Source organism: Ovis canadensis, chromosome 2, assembly GCF_042477335.2.
Source record: "Ovis canadensis isolate MfBH-ARS-UI-01 breed Bighorn chromosome 2, ARS-UI_OviCan_v2, whole genome shotgun sequence".
Lineage (NCBI taxonomy): Eukaryota > Metazoa > Chordata > Mammalia > Artiodactyla > Bovidae > Ovis > Ovis canadensis.
The window spans coordinates 7,334,789-7,354,944 of record NC_091246.1 but is presented as its reverse complement, the minus strand read 5'-3'; the positions used below and the strand labels follow the sequence as shown (position 1 = coordinate 7,354,944).

Below are 20,156 nucleotides of genomic sequence, written 5' to 3'. Positions count from 1 at the left end.
AATAAAGTCTGACACTGTTTCACTGTTTTCCCATCTATTTGCCATGAAGTGATGGGACTGGATGCCATGAGGGAATCCCTTAATCTATTATATTTTCAAAGACTCTATTTCCAAGTAAGGTCATACTCTGAGGTTTCAGGTGGTCATGACTTCTGAGGGGTACACTGTTCAATCCAGTGCAACCCCTCCTCTTATTTCTGCAGGAAAACTTCATAGGAGATCTGCAAAATAGCCCTACAGCCGACCTCTCTGGGCTGGGACCCTTTCTCAGTGTATCCACAGCCCCCAGGCCTTCCCATCAGAGCCTGATGTGAAAGGTCATTCCGTCTCCTCAGCCTCCCCACCACAACCGTGAGCCCTGCAAAGGCAGAGGCATTGTTTGGCTTCAGTTCAGTTCAGTTCAGTCACTCAATCGTGTCCGACTCCTTGCGACGCCGTGAATTGCAGCAGGCCAGGCCTCCCTGTCCATCACCAACTCCCGGAGTTCACTCAAACTCACGCCACTGAGTCCGTAATGCCATCCAGCCATCTCATCCTCTGTCGTCCCCTTCTCCTCCTGCCCCAATCTCTCCCAGCATCAGTCTTTTCCAATGAGTCAGCTCTTCGCATGAGGTGGCCAAAGTATTGGAGTTTTAGATTTAGCATCAGTCCTTCCAAAGGACTGTTTGGCTTGGTTAGCTCTAAATCCTAAGTGACTAGCTTAGTATCAGGCACACTGTATCAGAAAACCAACAATCGTTAGTCTATTAATGCATGCAGGTGGAATCTAGAAAAATGGTACAGATGTACCTAGTTTCAGGGCAGGAATAGAGATACAGTCGTAGAGAGCAGATGTGTGAGGGAAAGGAGAGGATGGGATGAATGGAGAGATTGTGTTTGAAATAAATGCACTGTTACTGCTGCTGCTGCTAAGTCGCATCAGTCGTGTGTGACTCTGTGCGACCCCATAGACGGCAGCCCACCAGGCTCCCCCGTCCCTGGGATTCTCCAGGCAAGAACACTGGAGTGGGTTGCCATTTCCTTCTCCAATGCATGGAAGTGAAAAGTGAAAGTGAAGTCGCTGTCATGTCTGACTCAGCGACCCCATGGACTGCAGCCTACCAGGCTCCTCTGTCCATAGGATTTTCCAGGCAAGAGCACTGGAGTGGGGTGTCACTGCCTTCTCCAAATAAATACACTACTATGTGTGAAATCGATAGCTAGTGGGAAACTGCTGTATAGCACGGTGAGCTCAGCTGGGTGCCCTGTGATGACCTAGAGGGGTGGGTGGAAGGGGATATATGTATGCATGTAACTGATTCACTTCACTGTGGAGCAGGAATGCACACATTGTAAAGCCCTTATACACCAATTAATTTTTTTTTTTTTTTTTTTTTTAGAAAAGGCATATTATGGCTACCTGACACATGTCTCCTCTTCTTGGGCACTCTGCACAGCCGGGCTCAGATATTCAGAAGAGGAAAAGCTGCTTCCGGATGTTTCCGGAAGTGAGCTGAGCCCACGCTGCTCCACTTGGGCCCCGCGCCTGCCCTACTCAGGGCCCCACACACCGGACCCCAGTGTGCGAGAACCCTGCCTTTACTGTCCCCTATGGCCTCCGGGTCTCTCCACTCAACCCAGCCTGCTCTCTAAGCCATGCTCATAGCTGGCACTGCAAACACAGGCTTAAATACATCCTGGGCTTCCTCAACAGCTCTTCCTGGCTCCTCATGGCCCACAGGACCGAGTCCAGCTCCTGCGCCCGGGATTCAAGGCCCCGCTCCCCAGTCCGGCCTCAGCTCGCAGCCTCCGCACCCTCCACGGCTTCACATCAGCCGTCTGTGCCCTGTCCCTCTGGAAGCCTGGCCGGCCTCCCATTCCTGGATGAAATTCTGACGCAGTTTGAGGAAAGAACAGCCTGCCTGAGAGTCCAGCAGGTCTTAGGAGCCTCGCTGTCTGTCGGCTGAAAAACAGCGTTATTTTTCCTCTACGAGTCTCTCTTGGCTTGGGCCTCCCAGCTGTATTTGCTTCTGGCCTGAGGACAGCTCTTTCCCTCTCTGGGGCCCCTACCAAGCACTTTGGAGAGGTTAGCGTGACCTGATGCTGGATCGAATTGAGTCTCGAGCAGCTAGGCTGCTTACCCTCTGGGGGAGCACCCCACTCAGCCCACCCCCTGACCACTGGGACAGGGCACCGCAGCCAGAGCAAGGCCACATTCCATCTGGGCTTAGGGACATCAGAGGCCCCTGGCTCCTGCCGACCTCCAGCTCCTTTGGCCACACTCAACTGACTGTCCACCCCCGTCTCATATAATAGGCCTGGACCCTTGTTCTTAGGCTGGGGTGGGAAGGGCTAGAGGTGAAGGGAGGAAGGAAAACACCCAAGAACATGGAAGAGAGACTGAGAGTGGGGGGCAAGCAGGACAGGTGACTAAAAAGTGAAAAGTTACTCAGTCGTGTCCGACTCTTTGCGACCCCATAGACTGTAGCCCATCAGGCTCCTCCATCCATGGAATTCTCTAGGGCAAGAGTCCTGGAGTGGGTTGCCATTTCCTTCTCCAGGGGATCTTCCCGAGCCAGGGATCAAGCCCAGGTCTCCTGCATTGCAGGCCGACGCTTTACTGTCTGAGCCACCAGGGAATCTCCCCCCCACAAAAAAAGTGAGAAGAAAAGGAGAAAAGAGGATGTACAGGCACAGAGAGAGTGAGGATAAGAGAAACAGACCCAGGAGAGAGGAGAGCAAGGATGGGGATGGGAGGAAAGAGAGGGAAAGGAGAGTCAGACAGAAACAAGAAGAAAGGGGCAAATGTGTGGGGAGTCAGGGATGATGGAAGAACAGGAGGGGACTCGGAGAGAGGAGAGAGGGAGAAAGGAAAAGATGCAGGAAATAAAGGAGGGAGAAAGAGAGGAGGGAAGGAAGTAGGGGAGGAAGAGGGGGTTGAAGGGGAAGAAAAGAGAGACTGAGAAAGTTTCACAGGGGGAAGAAAAAGCCAGGCAAGAGCCGCGCAGCAGGAACTGTCAGGCCCGTCCTGGCTCTGTCCCTGCTGTGTCCTGGATCAACCTTGGGCCTCAGCCTTGGCTCTCAGAGGTGGCCGCCCTGGCCCTGGTCAGCACGGGGGGTTTCCTCTGTGCACATCTCCTTCCCCCTAGGAGCTGAGAGTCCCCTGAGAAGCCGGCCCAGCCATGCCCAGATGGGAGCTGGAAGAGGGAAGACGCACAGAGCCTTGAGCCGGATGAAGCTCTTCAACCCGGACTCCGACCCTTCCGGGGGCCGATCACCGGGGGCTGGAGTCCACATCCGGGGCTCTGTTATCTCCCAGCCTCCAAACTCATCTGAACTCATAAAGCATTCTTTGGGGTAGTGTTGCCACTCCACCCCTCTCCCACGAATGGAGAAAAACAGGCCTCTGAGGTGGAAATGCTGTGTCGTCCAAGAACTTGGAGCGTCCTAGGGCCAGACACAGGATGACCTGCAGGCCCCCTGCTTCCCATCCTCTGGGTAAGCACTTATGAAAGCCAGACCTGAAGGGCTCCTGATGACTTTCATGCATTTTCCAGTAAATTCTGTGCTGATTCTTGGCACAAAGAGAGGAAATGAAGAGGGCAGTGTAGGAATGTAAATAAAAGGAAACTTTGGGATTCCATCTAATATGTAATTATAGTATCCATGGCAGTGGCCCTGGATGCTTCTTCAAGGCGCTGCCCAGGCTGTGCCTGGGCAAGGGGTGGGGGGTGTCCTGGAGGTGATGGGGAACCCAGCAATGCTACACCCAAGGCTTCGAGCCCCTGGGCTTTTGGAACAGTATTTTTGGGACAGGGAGCCTGGACTTGTTTGCAGAAACACATGGCCAGGAAACAACTCAGTCCATGCTAGCTGGAGGTCCTGAGCACCTCAAAACTGGCATTGGGACTGAGTCCCCAGGAGGAGCAGGGATCTTCACAGACTTGGGACTCAACTGTTGGTGTATCACCAGGACTGAAATCTGGGATTCAGGGGGAACCATGCAGCTTCTGGTGGCAGGACTCAAAATCTGTTTCCCATAGTGTTTCCCACACATCTGAGTAGGGAGCTCTGTATAAAAGATCCTAATACTTTGGCCACCGGTTGCAAAGAGCCAACTCATTGGCAAAGATCCTGATGCTGGGAAAGATTGAAGGCAGGAGGAGAAGGGGATGACAGAGGATAAGATGGTTGAATGGCATCGAGGACTCAATGGACTTGGAATTATGCAAACTCAGGGAGATAGGATCTAGCGCAGTAATTTCAAAGTGAACCTCTGGAAATAAATTGGCTGAATTCAAATCTTATCTTCTCCATTTACTAGCCTTGAGGCTCTGGTCAAATTATCTAACCTCTCCATGCCTTAATTGCCTAATCTGTTGTGTAAGAGTAACAGTCACTGCCTTGGAGAGTTGTTCTGAGGATTAAGTTAGATAAGATTTAAGACGGGGTTTTTTTTTCCCGGCAGTCATATATGGATGTGAGAATTGTACCATAAAGAAGGCTGAGTGCTGAAGAATTGATGCTTTCAAACCGTGGTGCTAGAGAAGACTCCTGAGAGTCCCTTGGACAGCAAGTAAATCAAATCAGTCAATCCTAAAGGAAATCAACCTGAATATTCATTGGAAGGACTAATGATTGAACTCCAATACTTTGGCCACCTAAGGTGAAGAGCTGACCCACTGGAAAAGACCCTGATGCTGGGAAAGACTGAAGGCAGGAGGAGAAGTGGGCAACAGAAGATGAGATGATCGGATGGCATCACTAACTCAGTGGACGCAAGTTTAGGCAAACTCCAGGAGATGGTGAAGAACAGGGAAGCCCATGGGGTCGCAAAGAGTCAGACATGACTTAGCAACTGAACAACAACAAGATAGATAGGTAGGTAGCTACAGACACATAGAAACCTTGAGACAGATATAGAGATATGGTTCCAGATCACAGCCTGACAGACAGCGGATGTCTTCTGAATATTTGGTGAGAAAGGACGTGACGATGAGAAGTCAGTATCTCTAGATTTCTGCATTGACTTCAACATTTTTTCAAAATCATTCAACAACTATTTACTGGATTCTTTACTGGCATCAGACACTGTTCTAGGCACCAGAGATTCAGGATGACGAAGGCAGACACAGACCCTACCCTACACAGTGGATGGTCTAGTGTGAAAAGGCCGACAGCAGAGAAGTGAAAGTGAAAGTGTGAGTCCCTCAGTCGTGTCCAACTCTTTGTGACCTCGTGGACTATAGCCCACCAGGCTCCTCTGTCCATGAAATTTTCCAGGCAAGAATACTGGAACAGGTTGCCATTCCCTTCTCTAGGGGATCTTCCCAACCCAGGGATGAAAACCAGGTCCCCCGAATTGCAGGCAGATTCTTTACCATCTGAGCCACCAGGGAAACCCAACAGATAAGTAAATTAGATGCTAAATCACTACGGCTCTGTTAAGTGGCATGGCTTTGTATGTCTGTCTGTATGGTGGGTGTGATCTATTGCAGAGAATGTGGTCGAAGAAGCCTTCTCTAAGAAGATGACATTTGATCATAGACCTGAAGAAGCAGAGCCAGGGGTCATGGGAAGAGTCAGGAGAAGGCCCTCCTAGGGAAAGAACAGTAGAAGCAAAGACCTTAAGGAAGGTACATTCTAGCCCTGTGTGCAGAGTGATGAGTAAAGGAATCAAGGTCAGATGAAGGACTGACTCGCTCTCCCACTGGAATGCTGTGAACATAGCAGTCAACGCAGTGCCCCAGGCACGACTGCTCAGGTAGCGTCCTGTAATAACAAAGACTGGTAACAGTGGTCATCCTCTCATCAGGGAGGAAGTACTGACAGTGAGCTGCAGGCTGTCTTGTGCTCTTTACATGTTTTGGTTCATTGAATCCTCATGATCCTATGAAACAGTTCCTATTAGTAAGATGATTCCATTGTACAGATGACAAAATGGAAACTCAGACAGGTTAAGAAATTTGCCCAGGGCCACACAGTATAGGTACTGAGAGTTAAATAAAAGTCGCTCAGTCATGCCTGACTCTTTGTGACCCCATGGACTATACAGTCCATGGAATTCTCCAGGCCAGAATACTGGAGTGGGTAGCCTTTCTCTTCTCCAGGGGATCTTCCCAACCCAGGGATCAGACCCAGGTCTCCCGAATGCAGGCAGATTCTTTACTAGCTGTGCCACAAGAGAAGCCCATAGGTACTGGAACCAAGGTACAAATTTACCTCTGAGTTCAAAGACCTGAATTAAAAATATGTATGTGTAGCAGGGTGTGGAAAGGGATATGCCTTCAAAACATTTATTGCCCTTCCCTTTGCTGCTTTTTTGACAAGGTGATCATGGTAAATTCTTATGTTCACATGTCTTAGGACAGATTCAAAGCACTTTCTCATATACTATCCAGGTTTCTCTTTGCAACATCTTAGGAAGGTGTAATTATCTCCATTTCATGGATGGATTAATTAGCTCCATTTTCCAGATGAGAAAGATGAGGTGTGAAGTACCTTTCCTGAAGATCGGGATATTCTTGTCTCCAGTGTTCTTTCCATCGCAAATGTTTGCTTATAGTTAGAAGGTCCTCCTCCACTATCTCTACCAGGTACTTTTGAGAATTCCACATGTGTGAGTGGACAAGGACAAGGTCAAGAACAGCATGTGAGGGGAGCAGGGTGGCCGGAGGCGGGGGGGGGGGGGGTCGGCTTGGGTATGACTCTCAGCTCTCTCTCTTCTTCTCATGTGACTCTGGACAAAATGTTTAGTCCTTTAAATCCCAGTTTCCTCACCTGGGATACAAAATATGATGATGGTGATGCCAGATCTATAGGGTTATAGTGAGGATGGAGTGAGACAGCACGTGGAACATCCTTGGCCTGGTTCCTGACACTGAGTGCCCAATACATGCTTACCATTGCTTCACCCCTGTTATCCAGGAGGCTCTGGGGCCTCTGAGAATTGGGCCATTGGTCTGGAGTCTCCATCGCTGCCTCAGTGTGCAAGTCACAGAACCCACTGAGTTTAACCTTTCCATTTCACAGGTGAGAACATCAAGGCCAGAGGCGGGGGAGGAGCTTGGGAGAACTCCCAGGTCTTGCCAGGAGCAAGTGTGGGAACCGCTCCCAGTCCGACTCCTGACCTCAGGCTTTTCCCTCGCCCTGAGCCTCTGGTCCCCCTGTGGGCGTGTGCATGGGGGTGCGGACCCCAGCTCCCTAGGCATTCCTGTCACAGAGCTGAGGCCCAGGAGGGGAGGGCAGGCCTGCGGCAAGCCTCCGAATGTGTGGAGATGAGCCCCCACCCCAGGAATTAGGCCTGGCTGCTGCTGTGTGTTTGCTCAGGACCCTTTGGCAGTCATCCATGCTCAGAGAAAGGCAAGGCGGCCAAAACAAGACAGAGGCTAATTACTTCGGATAATAGGAAATTGGGGAGCGGCGACCAAAAGGGTGTCTAGGCTTCCGGCCAGGCGAGGGCAGAAGCGGTGGATGCGGCATTCCCGGCTCAGGGTCACCCTCTGACTCCAGCAGCCCAAAGGCGCAGGAGCTGGTCACACAGTCCGAACTGCTGGGGACCCACTCCCTCTGCTGCTCTTTGTTTGTTTTCATTCAGAAGTAAAACAAATGAAACAAACAAGGAAATTCAATTTAAACAGGCCTGAGTGCTGATTTTATACCAGGGTGAGCTTAGGACGAGAAAAAGAAAAAATCAGACTTGACTTTCACTCTTCCAATTGGTCTCAACTCTGTGCTGCTGTGTAAAGTTACATGGATGGAGAGGCTGTGAAAGCAATTTGCCTCCCTAGGTGGGGTGGAGAGAGGGAGGGAGCGGGGGTAAACGGGGGCCAGAGGGAGAGAGACAGAGAAGGATGAACCAAACTTCGAATAAGCAACAGGACTGAGCAACTGAGATACACATGTGCGTGAGTGCCTGCTAAGTCACTTCAGTTGTGTCTGACTCTTTGTGACCCAATGGACTGCAGCCCACCAGGCTCCTCTGTCCATGGGATTCTCCAGACGAGGATACTGGAGTGGGTTGCCATGCCCTCCTCCAGGGATCTTCCGATTCAGGGATCGAACCCACATCTCTTAAGTCTCCTGCGCTGGCAGGCAGGTTCTTTACCTCTAGCCCCACTTGGGAAACCTGACGCACACAGAGAAACACAAACGAAGAGAATAACACGTAGAAAGGCAAAGAGGGGATGACTGGACGGTGGCAGACAAAGACAGTAAGCTATGTGGGAAACACTCACGCAAGAGACAGGACAAAAGCCAGGAGAGATGGACAGAGGGGCAGAGAGGTTTGGCAGGGTACAACGAAAGCGAGAAGGCATGGAGAGCTGGAAGAGCAAAAGCCCAGGAGGAGAAGAGAGAGAATGAGAAAAAGCCCCTGTGGCAGAAGGATGCATATTGAAAAATCTCTAGCTGGAGTGGGTCTAATTCATCTTCATTTTGAAGACGCTGAACGTGTGAAACAGGAGAGGATGTGAACATCCCGCCCAAGGTCCCAGAGACAGAAGTGGTGGTAGTGGGGTGTGAACCCAGACTTTCTGCCTGAGACACCGGCCTCTGGGCCTAAGCACCTGAACCCTTCCATCACCTGAACTGGCAGCCATGGACGGAGGGTTTGATGTCCACCCGTGCTTAATTAAACCTCGGGAGTCTGGACTCATGCTCTCTTTTCAGCCTGCTGCTGCTAAATCACTTCACTTGTGTCCGACTCTGTGCGACCCCACAGACGGCAGCCCACTAGGCTCCTCTGTCCCTGGGATTCTCCAGGCAAGAATACTGGAGTGGGTTGCCATTTCCTTCTCCAATGCATGAAAGTGAAAAGTGAAAGTGAAGTCACTCAGTCATGCTGACTCTTAGCGACCCTATGGACTGCAACCCACCAGGCTCCTCCGTCCATGGGATTTGCCAGGCAAGAGTACTGGAGTGGGGTGCCATCACCTTCTCCTACTTCTCTCCGAATGATCCTAGATGCTCATTCTTCTCAGGACCAGTGGGACTCCCAGCTTGCCTCTTAGAGAATAGCTCTTCCCAGATTATCCTGGGGAAAAAAAGAGACACTGAAAACCAGCAACTGGGTCAAAGAGAATGAAAGAGGAAAAAGAAAAAGAAACTAACATTTCCTGCAGACCTCCCCCACATGCCATGCATTCTGGTAAACCCCATTCATGGAGTTACTTCATGCTCTTCCCTACAAGTCTATGAGATCAGAAGATTCCCAGCCCCCTTTCCCAGAGGGAGGAACTGCTGTCTAGAGCAGTAACCCAGGGCCTTCCCCGGGGCCGGCTGTGGGTACGGGACAGCAGCAGGATGTACACCCAGCTCTGCTCACCTCCAAAGCCTGAGCTCTTTCCACTGTCACACGTGGCCTTTTTGGCCCAAGAGGAAGAAAACTCATTTTGGTAAGCAATGAGCAAGCAGAAAATGCAAAACCCCAAGAACTGACACTGGAACTCTTTTAAAACTGGAGACTTGAGTTGGTCAGACCTCAGGGGAGGAGAGCCGCCAGTGGGATGAGAGACGGGTCCAAACAACAGGCTGGCTCCTTGTCAGAACGGCCCGCATCCCAGGCTGGTTAATAAAACCGATTTCAGAAAGAAAATAAAGAAGTGTTCAGCGTTAGGGATGACAGGCTCATGACGAGCACATTTCCAGGACAGGAGAAGAAACAATGCTGCTGCTTTGAGAGGTGGGAGGGAGGTGGGGGGGGATGTCGGTCAGGAGGAACGGAAGAGGCAAGGGAAGGTACTCATCACTCCTGGAGGATGGCAGCTTATGTGTCAGCTCTCGGGGTTAATTGCTCTTGGGGTTCCATAAAACATTCCCTCTCTCGACATAACGGGCCTGTAGGACTCCAGCCTGGGTAATGCCGAGTCCCCGCAATGTCACCCAGAGACAGGGTCACTACTCACGTCTCAGCAGACAGGAACCACCTGCCGGGGCTCTGTCCCTGTCTGCTATATCTTCTCCCCCAGCAGTTGCAGAATGCAGGGGAGGGAGGTGAAATTCATTACTCCTACCGCAGGGGCAGCAAGCGCGATAGAGACAACAGCTAACGGTCCTCACGCTCCTACTGAGGGCTTGTGGCAAAGTGAAGAATTTGGGGGCATTATTAGCTCATCAAATCCTCCCCGGGCTCCCAGCAAACCAGACACCATATTGTCTGATTTACACACGGAGGGAAATGGAGGCTGGAAGGTTGCGAGGTTCCCTCAATGCCAAACAGCTGAGGAAGTGCAGGGTGGAGGTCTGCCTGCCTCCAGTCTATCCCCTCAATAAGGGATGGAGGTCGGAAGTCAGGCAGCAGGAACTCTTTCCAAAACGCTGCTTTCTTCATACGATCACAGCCTTTAGAGTTGAAGAGGATCATAAAGCTCTTAATCTCGTCGCATGCTTGTGTTTCACAGATGCAGTGACCCTAGAGCTCAAAGGATCAGCATCGGAGTTTACTGATTAAGAGGCTGCAGACTCATGCTCCAAAGACCTAAATATAAACACTACCACGGCTGTAAAAGATGCCCACATGTCCCACTGAAAGATGTCTATAGCCTATTGTACTTTAGGGATTCCATTCCTAGAGTTCTTGCTGTCCCTGACTGATCCTGCCTTTCTGTATAAAATAAACCCTGGGCCCTAACGTTTACGACACAGTCACTAGCAGAGCCCAGGTCAGAAGCCCTGATTTCCATCTCACAGTGATATTCCTGAGTCTGGTGTATAAACACATTGAGTGTTACAATGAGCCTGAATATGTCAAGAGCTGAAAAGAGCCCAGTGGTCTTCAAAAAAGTCATGGTCTTGCACAGAAAATAGGGATGGGATATGTTTTGGAGATGAGGAGTAGTCGCTCAGTCCACTACAGAAGCCATTTGGAGATGGGGGACATTTACAGATCACAGAGGGGCTACCTTGGTGGCTCAGGTAGTAAATGATCTGCCTGCAATGCAGGAAACCTGGGTTCAATCCCTGGATCATCCTTCCTTTCGAGTTGGGAAGATCCCTTGGAGAAGGAAATGGCAGCCCACTGCAGTGTTCTTACCTGGAAAATCCCATGGACAGAGGAGCCTGGTGGGCTACAGTCCATGGGTTCACAGAGTTGGACACAACTGAGCAACTCACACATACACACACATTATTTACTGAGCACATACTTAGACACTCTGCTAAGGTGTTCCTTATTTAATTCTCATGCAGATCTACAACCTGAGTTTTATTATTTCAGCTTTACTGAGGTTCATAGCGGCAAAGTGACTTAAGGCCACACAACTAAAAATGCCAAACCCAGATTTGAATCCATGGTCTGAGGTCTTTCATACTGCCATTAGGTTTCAAGTTATCTGAGGATAGAGATTTTGTCTTGGGCACATTTATACTTGCCTTCTAACAGTGCCAAGACATAGGAAATATTTAGACAGGTCTATTGAATAAGGAAATGAGTATAAGTGAGTAAATAAAAATGTGAATGAATTAAAGGGTGAATAAATAAGTGAAAGAATGATGGAGTATAAGAATGAATGGACAGATAGATGAGTGGGATGGATGGATGGATGGATAAAGGAAAGAAGAGAGGGGGAGATAGATGGAGAGACAAACAGTGGATAGATGGATGGATAGGCAAATGAATCAATGAATAAAAGAAAAAATATGAGTGAGCTGAATAATTAATTGGTCACCAGTGCCGTAGTCAACAATGGCAGCTTTCTAGATGGGAGAGGGAGGTGGCTTACAGCTTCATAATCAGAGAATGAAGAGAGCAGATCTCTAGAACTCTCTGTTACAGCTCTGCAGCCACACCTGAATGAGGAAACACTCAGTGAGTTGGGAAACAAAGACAATGAGCCCCCTCCCCCTCGGAGATGAACAGGTGAGTCTCAGATGAGTCAGCATTTGCATCTCCAGCCACTGGGATGCAATGACTCTGTGCAATACTCTATGGAACAGTCATAATGGTACTATTAGTAAGGGTCTGGATGGACCTAATAGTGAGAGAGTATATGTATATCCTACAGATGAATATAGACTTTAGATCCGCCGATCTACCATCTTTCAGAGGGGACATCATGAAATCAAGAAAGAACACTGCACAGAGACTCCTGTCTCTGCCCTCCTTGCAGGCTGTGCTCCCTCCCCGGCCTACTGTTTCTTCCTCAGTAGGAGGAATGGTTCTGAGTGGCTGGCTTCCTAGGGCCCTGTAGCACTAGCAGTGTATGATTCTGTGACTCACTGTGGTGATATTTCTAAATCTTAGCCTATTGAAGTGCACACACAGACTGGTCTATAAAACACTTGGCTGGCCTGGACAGATTACTCATGCCTTGCCTCCCAGACTACTTTTAACTTTTCCTGTCTGCTTCATGCTCCCCACATACAAAGTATGTCTTACTTGTAGAGACCATCCGGCTCCAGACACTTGAAGATGACGGAGTAGATACTGACTTCAGGGACCTCTCCATGGCTTCGACCAGCTGCTACACAAGATGTACCCAGGCCAGAGAGTAAGTCATCGGCAAAACTCAGGAATTCTCCTGGAGGGAGACAAAGAAAGATGAGCTCCCCAGGTCAGGCCTTGGTGAGCAGACATTCTTGCTATTGTCCAAACCCATCCAACGTCTGGATACCATTATTCAGAGGATTAATGGACAGAACAAGCACAGGATATGAAAATGACACAGATCAGGGTCTACTCCCGATGACTCTCTGCTTAAATTTCTGTCTGCATTTTCTCAAGTGTGACATGAGATACTAATACCCACCTTTATAAGATTGTAGCAAAGCTCAAATGAGGTACATTACTGTGCAATAAAAATGCTTGACAAGGCAACAGGAGGACAGTGCTCTCTGTCTAGAGTAACTATTTCGGCCTTGTCACTGCCATTTACTTCCTCTCCACCTCTTCAGCAAGCTTCTTTGGAATTGCAGTTTCTTTCCTCGCATGATGAAGGTGTTGGACTAAGGATGTCAAACAGGCCTCATGTCACATGGTCACTGTTACACAGCGGTACTGGCTTCATGGTATGTTATGCTGAGGTGGACTGAGACTGTTACAGCTAACAGGGAAAGAGTTCCATGACTGATTAGTGATGAAGCTCATGAGACAGGAAAGGACAGTAGGCGAGCAAGTGCCTTGGACCCCGTGATTTCCAAATGTCGGTCTAGCCATTGGATTTTAGGAGGCTGCTGAAATTTACTAGAAATAGGGTTAATCACAAAGATGAGATGGGCGTTCCTGGTGGCTCAGTGGCAAAGAACCCACCTGCCAATGAAGGGGACACAGGTTTGATCCCTAGTCTGGGAAGAGCCCACTGCCCTAGAGAAGCTGAGCATGCGCACCACAACTATTGAGCCTGTGCTCCACAGCCCAAGGGCAGTGATTACTGAGCCCACGACCCACCGCTGCAAAAGCCCACGCACTGAGAGCCTGTGCTCCACAACATGGAGACGCACGAGAGGCCCACACACGGCAACAAGCAGGCCCTGTCCTCCACAGCTGAAGAGAGCCTGCATGCAGTAGGGAAGACCTGGCACAACCAATACAAGGAACAGGTTAAAAAAGTGAGCAAATACATCTTTCTGTAAAATAAAAGAAGGTAAGATGAAGACTAGAAAGAACAACTAAACATCTGAAATCTTGGGATCTAGGCTTAGTCTTGTTGGGAATTTGCTGTATAACTTTGGACAACTGAATTCCCATCGCTGTACTCTAGTTTTCTCCTCTGAAAAGTGAAGGTACTACAGTCACTGTTTGGATTTCTGAGAACATAAAATAAAAACAGCTGTGCATGAAGATTAAGTTATAAGGATAAACACTGTGATACTACTTACACTAGCAAGAATTTAAAAACAGCTAAATATTTAATGGTATCAAGACAGTAATATTAACTATAGGTCAATGATGCAATGAAATATTTTATAGTCATCAAAAATAACATTGAGGAAAACAAAGTTATTTGAAAGGATGTCCATAGCATAGTGAGTTAAAAAAGAACAGTTTACATTATTACAGAATAATTTAATTTTTTGTGGAAATTTTACATGTATATCTGTCTAGGAAAAGGAATAAGATATAGCAAATGCAGAACATGACTTTTGGAAAGTGAGATAATGGGTACTTTCTCTTTTAGTTTTGGGTATCTATCTTTTAAAAATTATCTACAATGGACATGTATTACTTTTGCAACAAGGAAAAAAAATCAATGAAAATTACTTAAAAATTAAAGTAAATGAGCCAGACTAAATGGCCTCTGGGGCTTCCTTCATAGCTCAGTTGGTAAAGAATGTGCCTGCAGTGCAGAAGACCTGGGTTCAATCCCTAGGTTGGGAAGATCCCCTAGAGAAGGAAATGGCAACCCACTCCAGGGTTCTTGCCTAGAGAATCCTATGGACAGAGGAGTCTGGCAGGCTACAGTCCGAGGTGTTTAAAGAGTCGGATGTGACTTAGCAACTAAACCGCTAAACCACCAAATGGCCTCTAAGTCTTCCAGTTGTAAAACACAATGATTTTAGAGGCAAGTGAGGTACTATATATACTATGTGATATGAAACGAGACGAGGCCTCCAAACTGCTGACTCCTTGTTCTTCTTCATGCGTGATATGAAGGGCTTTGCACTCTTTTCCTTACTTAGATTCTCAGCAATAAACAAGAGGAGGACGTCTGTTCAACTGCCTTCTCTCCAAGTGGGATTTAAGGACGATCCGACATGGTAGAATCATCATGAAACAGAAACACTGGCCGTGTGTCTGGGAAGACATGGCACTTCTCTACCAGGGAACTGAGTGGACAGCATTTACAGATCACTTCCTTTCGGTCTTTTAAAGAAGAGTTTCACCTTCACTCACAAGTGAACCATGTGACAGTCACCTGACTGAGCTGTCTAGGTGACCCTGGGATGATTCAGACAGACACCAGTTCTAAAACTTATTTGTCCCTGTGGCCCAACAACGTGCATCTGATGTGTCGTGTTTTTTGTTTTCTGCTTTTTACAAAGAAAAAAAAAGCAGACTTGATACATACACACCAGAGCAAATGTCTAAATCAGGCTAAAGTCAGTGACACACAAGTTCAGCTGCTATTGCCAGACAGACTTGGGACTGAATTTGAGTTCTAACAATTACTACAAGTCCTTTAACTTCTCAAGTCTCAGTTTGCCTTTCTGCAGCAAGGGGTCAATGACTCTTTTATGAGATTGCAATCTAGAAAGAAAGGCTGAGTCCAGGAAGAAAGTCTGTTTAGAATCAGAGGTTTTGCTCCCCACACCCCCCCAAAAAATTGAGGAGGTAATTGAAATGCTTTTTATTACCAATTTTGGCACCCCTATGTTTTCTGTAGGCCTCTTATATCAAGCTTCTTCCATAATCAAATCATAATCCAAAGATGTCTTCCAATTGGTACCAAAGCAGAATAATATATGGGGTGAAAAATAAAGGAGAAAAAACAGGGGACTATTCACTGGATGGAGTGAGAGCTTTGTTTCTCGTGGTTTTTCAGGATTCCAAGTCTGGCCGCTTTTATTTGTTTTCTTTGAGCTTGAATCCATGTCTGTCTGCTTTTCCATTTGCTTCCAGATAGCCATTGAAAGAGCTGGCCCTCAGTGAGGGAATTCAGTATGCTGTGGCCTGTATTAACTGTCTTCAAGCCAAAAGATGGTTGACATTCAGGTTCAAATGGACATAGTTTTCCAGACATTTCCATGCATTTCAGAATAACTTAGACCATGGATAAAAGCCCCATTGGTCAGCAAGTTCAGCATACGGCTCAGTTTGTAGGTTTAGTTCAAGGAAAGAACCTGGATAATGTGGAGTAGATAAGCTAGTCATGCCAGACACATGATGACGATGCTTAGTGTTCAGTTCTGCTTGGGACTGTACACACATAATAACCGTCCAAACAAAAACAGTTACTATGAAGAAAACGGATATTTTCACACCAACCTTTGTTTTTCCCATTTAATTCTCACAACATTCAGTCTTAAGGAGTTAAATGTTAGTATCTCTGTGATAAAGCTGAAGTCAAGCTCACACATTTAGGAAGAGACAGAGCTGAGATTTGAACCCATATCCTCCTAAATTCCATAGCCATTCTTTGATGCTATGCTGCCTCCTAGAGAAAGTCCAAAAATCAGTAGTGTTAGAAAGGGAGCTTTCTCAATTCCTTTCGAATTGCGATTGAATTCAGGCCACTCTCTCAGCTCTACAGGCTTGGGAAATGAAACAATAAAAGAAATGGTCCCTGACCTTCCGCAGCTTGTAATCTGACAACAGGAAGGGTTGTTAAATACAAGAACAGACCCATAAAGTAAATTGTAAGATTGCTTGCTTTGGCACTCTATTCCAGAAGGTTTAAATGCAACCTAGAAGGAGACAGGTGACTGCAGCGACTCCTCACTGTCCTTCCTCTCCCAGTGAGGGTGGGGGGCTGGTAAGAAAGGCCTGGGGGCTTCTCCAAGTACAAAGGTGAATCTGTGCAATTCAGCATATGCACTGCGGTATCACGGTATACACATTCCATGTCTGGCAGCGGTATAATTGAATGAACAGCAATAAAGTGCAGTGGTTAAGGGTTTGGGCTCTGCATTTACACTGCCTGGGGCTAAATCCTGGTACATCCCCAGTTACAATTTGCTTTGGACAGGTTCCTTGACTCTCCACATCTATTTTTATCATATGTTAAAAGGGTAGAATAATGCGATCTAATTTAACAGCATTGTTGCAAATATCATATAAAATATTATATATGTATACTGTTTACAAACCAGTTAGCACAATGTCTGGCATACAGTGACAACTCAAAACAGAAATCAGCTTTGGTATTGTTTTTGTTATTATTGTTGTCATCACAGTAGAGGAGAGATACAAGGACCGTCAGGGATTATTTTTATCCAGCCTGCTCCTCTTCCAGGTGACAAAACTGAAGCCCAGATAAAGAAAGTGGTTGTGCCCACGGCCATACACAAAGTGGGAGGCAGCCCTGGAACAAGCTTGACCTCTCAATGCCTAGAGCCTATGAGATAATTCCTGCCAGTGAGCATAGGCGATAAAATCACTGAGAACGGAAGAGCTTCCGCAGCTGCTCAAGCAGCTTGAGCTCCTGTTTGTGACCAGCTTTAATCAACACGCATGTGAACCACATGAGCTGGGCATTTCCTATGTGCCAGGCCCTTTACATGGCACACAGCTCCACCCTGCCGTCTTCTCACACTTGAAATCTCCGAGGACGATAGAAAGCCCAGGAAAGACAGAAGGCATTCCATAGACTTCATGTATGTAATGTAGTCCGGTGGTTTGTGAATTAGAACATCTAGACCTCCAGGCAGTAAGAAGAAACAGTGAATGTGGTGGGGGCTGAAGCCCGTCTCCTGTATACCCACCCCAAACTGCAACCAGATCAACTCCAGTTGGATCTATCTTATAGACCAATGGCCCATGTTTTATTTAGGTTGGGAATAAAGACTGTCTTCTAAAAATCTTGGCTTAAAAGTTTTATTGCTTAAAATGTTTGACTCAAAACCCTGCCGCATTCCCTGATAGAAATTCAGAGGCTTGGGAATGTTGTTAATACACCCCCATTCGAGGATCTGCAGCTACCTTCGCGCAGAGTCTAGAACCCCAGTCCAGCTCGCCTGCCTCTGAGTGCTGTGCGCCTTCCACCAGGACACTGCTCGGGCTACCTCCGTCCCCTCTTTCCCAGCACGTTGTCACGGCGGCACGGCAGAAGCCTTCTAGACCCAGGCTGCTACTGCCACCTGGCCCATGCCTGTCCCAGCCTCCCCTAACATTCTTTTTCTGTTTTCCTTTCCTTGAAAACAGATAGGGAGTTGGGAGCCGCTGAACAGGAATGTGCCTGTTCCCCATTACAGCCCTTCTGGGGCTGTAACCTGAGTGGGCTCGGGCCAGACCCCCACACATTTCTTGATCTACTCAGGCCCGAGCCTTGCTCTCATTACCATCCGCAGAAAAGGTCAATCACGATTGTGCTGAAGCTTCAGAACCAACCCCGCAAAGCACAGAGCGATTTTCCTGAAGGCCCACCTCCTCTGCCTCAGTGCTCTCTCTCTCCCCTTTCATCACTGCCTCGGTGCTCTTCCTCCCGGTTCGCCCTCTCCTCCTCCTCCCTCCCTCTCTCCTCTCTCTCTCTTGCTTCTGATTGAGTTGAGGTCACAGTCAAAGCCGGCCATGAGAGCAAATTGAAAACAGGTTGGGAGAAAAGCAGCAAAGAAATGGAAGGGGCTGGGGCAGTGAGTTATTTAGCCCAGGTGGGGAGAAAGGTCCCTGCTCTGAACGCCATGCTCTTTACAGGAAACGCCGAGGGGATTTAGAGGCCACCATGGGCCTGGCCTCTCTCTAACCTGCAGATGACTTCACTGCAGTGCCCAGGGAGCAGCAGAGCTCTGCGTCTCCCCCACCTTTCCTTGGGCAAATGGAGAAGTTCATTCTGAGACCTTGTCGGTGACAAAATGAATCTTCGAGGGCCTCGCGCCGTTCAGCTGCAGTCCGTTTGTTTCTTCCAAAACGTAAGGTTATTTTAAATCAAAAGAACTGGTTGCTGCTGCTTCTCACATTTGCTGTCATCGCAGTATGAGCTAGGAAAAAGAGATTGGGCTGGGGGGGCAGATGAGACCTGCTTTTGAAGCCAGGCTCCACCACTAATGAACTACATTATCTAGGGATGGATGACTAAACTCTCCAAGACGACTTCTTCATCTGGAAAGTAGAGGATCATCAGAGAATCAGCAAGGAATAAATGAGATAACGTATGCAGGGTAGCTGCTACATGAATGGTTTACAATGTTAGAGCTCCCTCCCTCAGGCTACCTCATCCTCATCATATCTCATCAATTTGCTGGATGACAAACTCTTCGGTGGTCAGACTCAGCTGCTTTCAGATACATTACATAATACCTAATTCCCTATCACCTACCCTCCCTTTTTTTTTTTTTCTGCAAAATGCAGTAATAAGGACAGAAGGTAGGCAATGAAGAAGGAGATGTTTCTTTAGCTCTTATCATATGACATCAACAGTTTAGACAGTTTAATGTGATTAAACATTCAAAACAACCATGGCTTGACTAATATTCAATACTGTGGCCACCTGATGCAAAGAACTGACTCATCGGAAAAGACCCTGATGCTGGGAGAGATTGAAGGTGGGAGGAGAAGTGGATGACAGAGGATAAGAAGGTTGGATGGCATCACTGACTCAAGGGACATGAGTCTGAGCAAGCTCTGGGAGTTGGTGATGGACAGGGAGGCCTGGCGTGTGACAGTCCATGGGGTCACAAAGAGTCGGACACGACTGAGTGACTGAACTGATTAACATTCAGTAAAACCTAAGGAATTAGGTTAATTGTGCATTTACAAATGAAGGAATAGGATCAAAGAAGGTTGAACGCCTGGCCTAACAAGATCCACCTGGGAACCGTAGCATAAAGGCCAGAACCAGGACATTCCCCATCCAAAGTCTGTGTCTTTCCTAGTACGTATTTGCCTACGGACGGCAAGATGCTTCTGGTGGGAGCTGTGTTTTGCTTGCCTCTGTGTTGCCAGGACCCAGCACAGGGCTGGCCATGTACGTATTTGTGGAATTCTATGAAACCAAACTTCAGTGACTGAAGCCTGGATCCAGACACATCTTCCTAACACTATCACTAATGATCAGAACTTTATTTTGGGAAACCAGGCTGCCTCCTGTGTGATCTCTTTCAGGAGGGCACAGGACTTCCACGGTGCAGAAGAGAAAGTGAAAGTCACTCAGTTGTGTCCAACTCTTTGCGACCCCATGGACTATACAGTCCATGGAATACTCTAGGCTAGAATAGTGGCATGGGTAGCCTTTCCCTCCTCCAGGGGATCTTCCCAACTCAGGTTCGAACCCAGGTCTCCTGCTTTGCAGGCAGATTCTTTACCAGCTGAGCCACCAGAGAAGCCCAAGAATACTGGGGTGGGTAACCTGTCGCTTCTCTAGTGGATCTCACAGACCTAGGAATCGAACCAGTGTCTCCTGCATTGCAAGTGGATTCTTTACCAACAAGCTATCAGAGAAGCCCACGGGAGGGAAGGGACTGCCAAAAAATCTAAGGGCTCTGAAAACGGTGATGGTGGTCTAGCCAATATCTACTGAGAGCGCCTATATGCCTGGTGTTGTGCTAGGGGCTTCTGGCTAACCCTCATGAGGTTTCCTGGGTGGCGT

At 48.0% G+C, this 20,156-nt stretch overlaps 1 protein-coding gene across 4 annotated transcripts in view; it reads right to left on the bottom strand.

The window, feature by feature from the left end:
• ASTN2 (astrotactin 2) overlaps window positions 1-20,156 on the bottom strand; it is a 1,128,670-nt gene that overhangs the window by 48,511 nt on the left and 1,060,003 nt on the right. For all 4 annotated transcript variants that reach the window (XM_069573835.1, XM_069573834.1, XM_069573832.1 and 1 more), the window contains one exon: window positions 12,356-12,497. In XM_069573835.1, coding sequence (XP_069429936.1) covers window positions 12,356-12,497 — 142 coding nt within the window. The remainder of the gene's footprint in view (window positions 1-12,355; window positions 12,498-20,156) is intronic.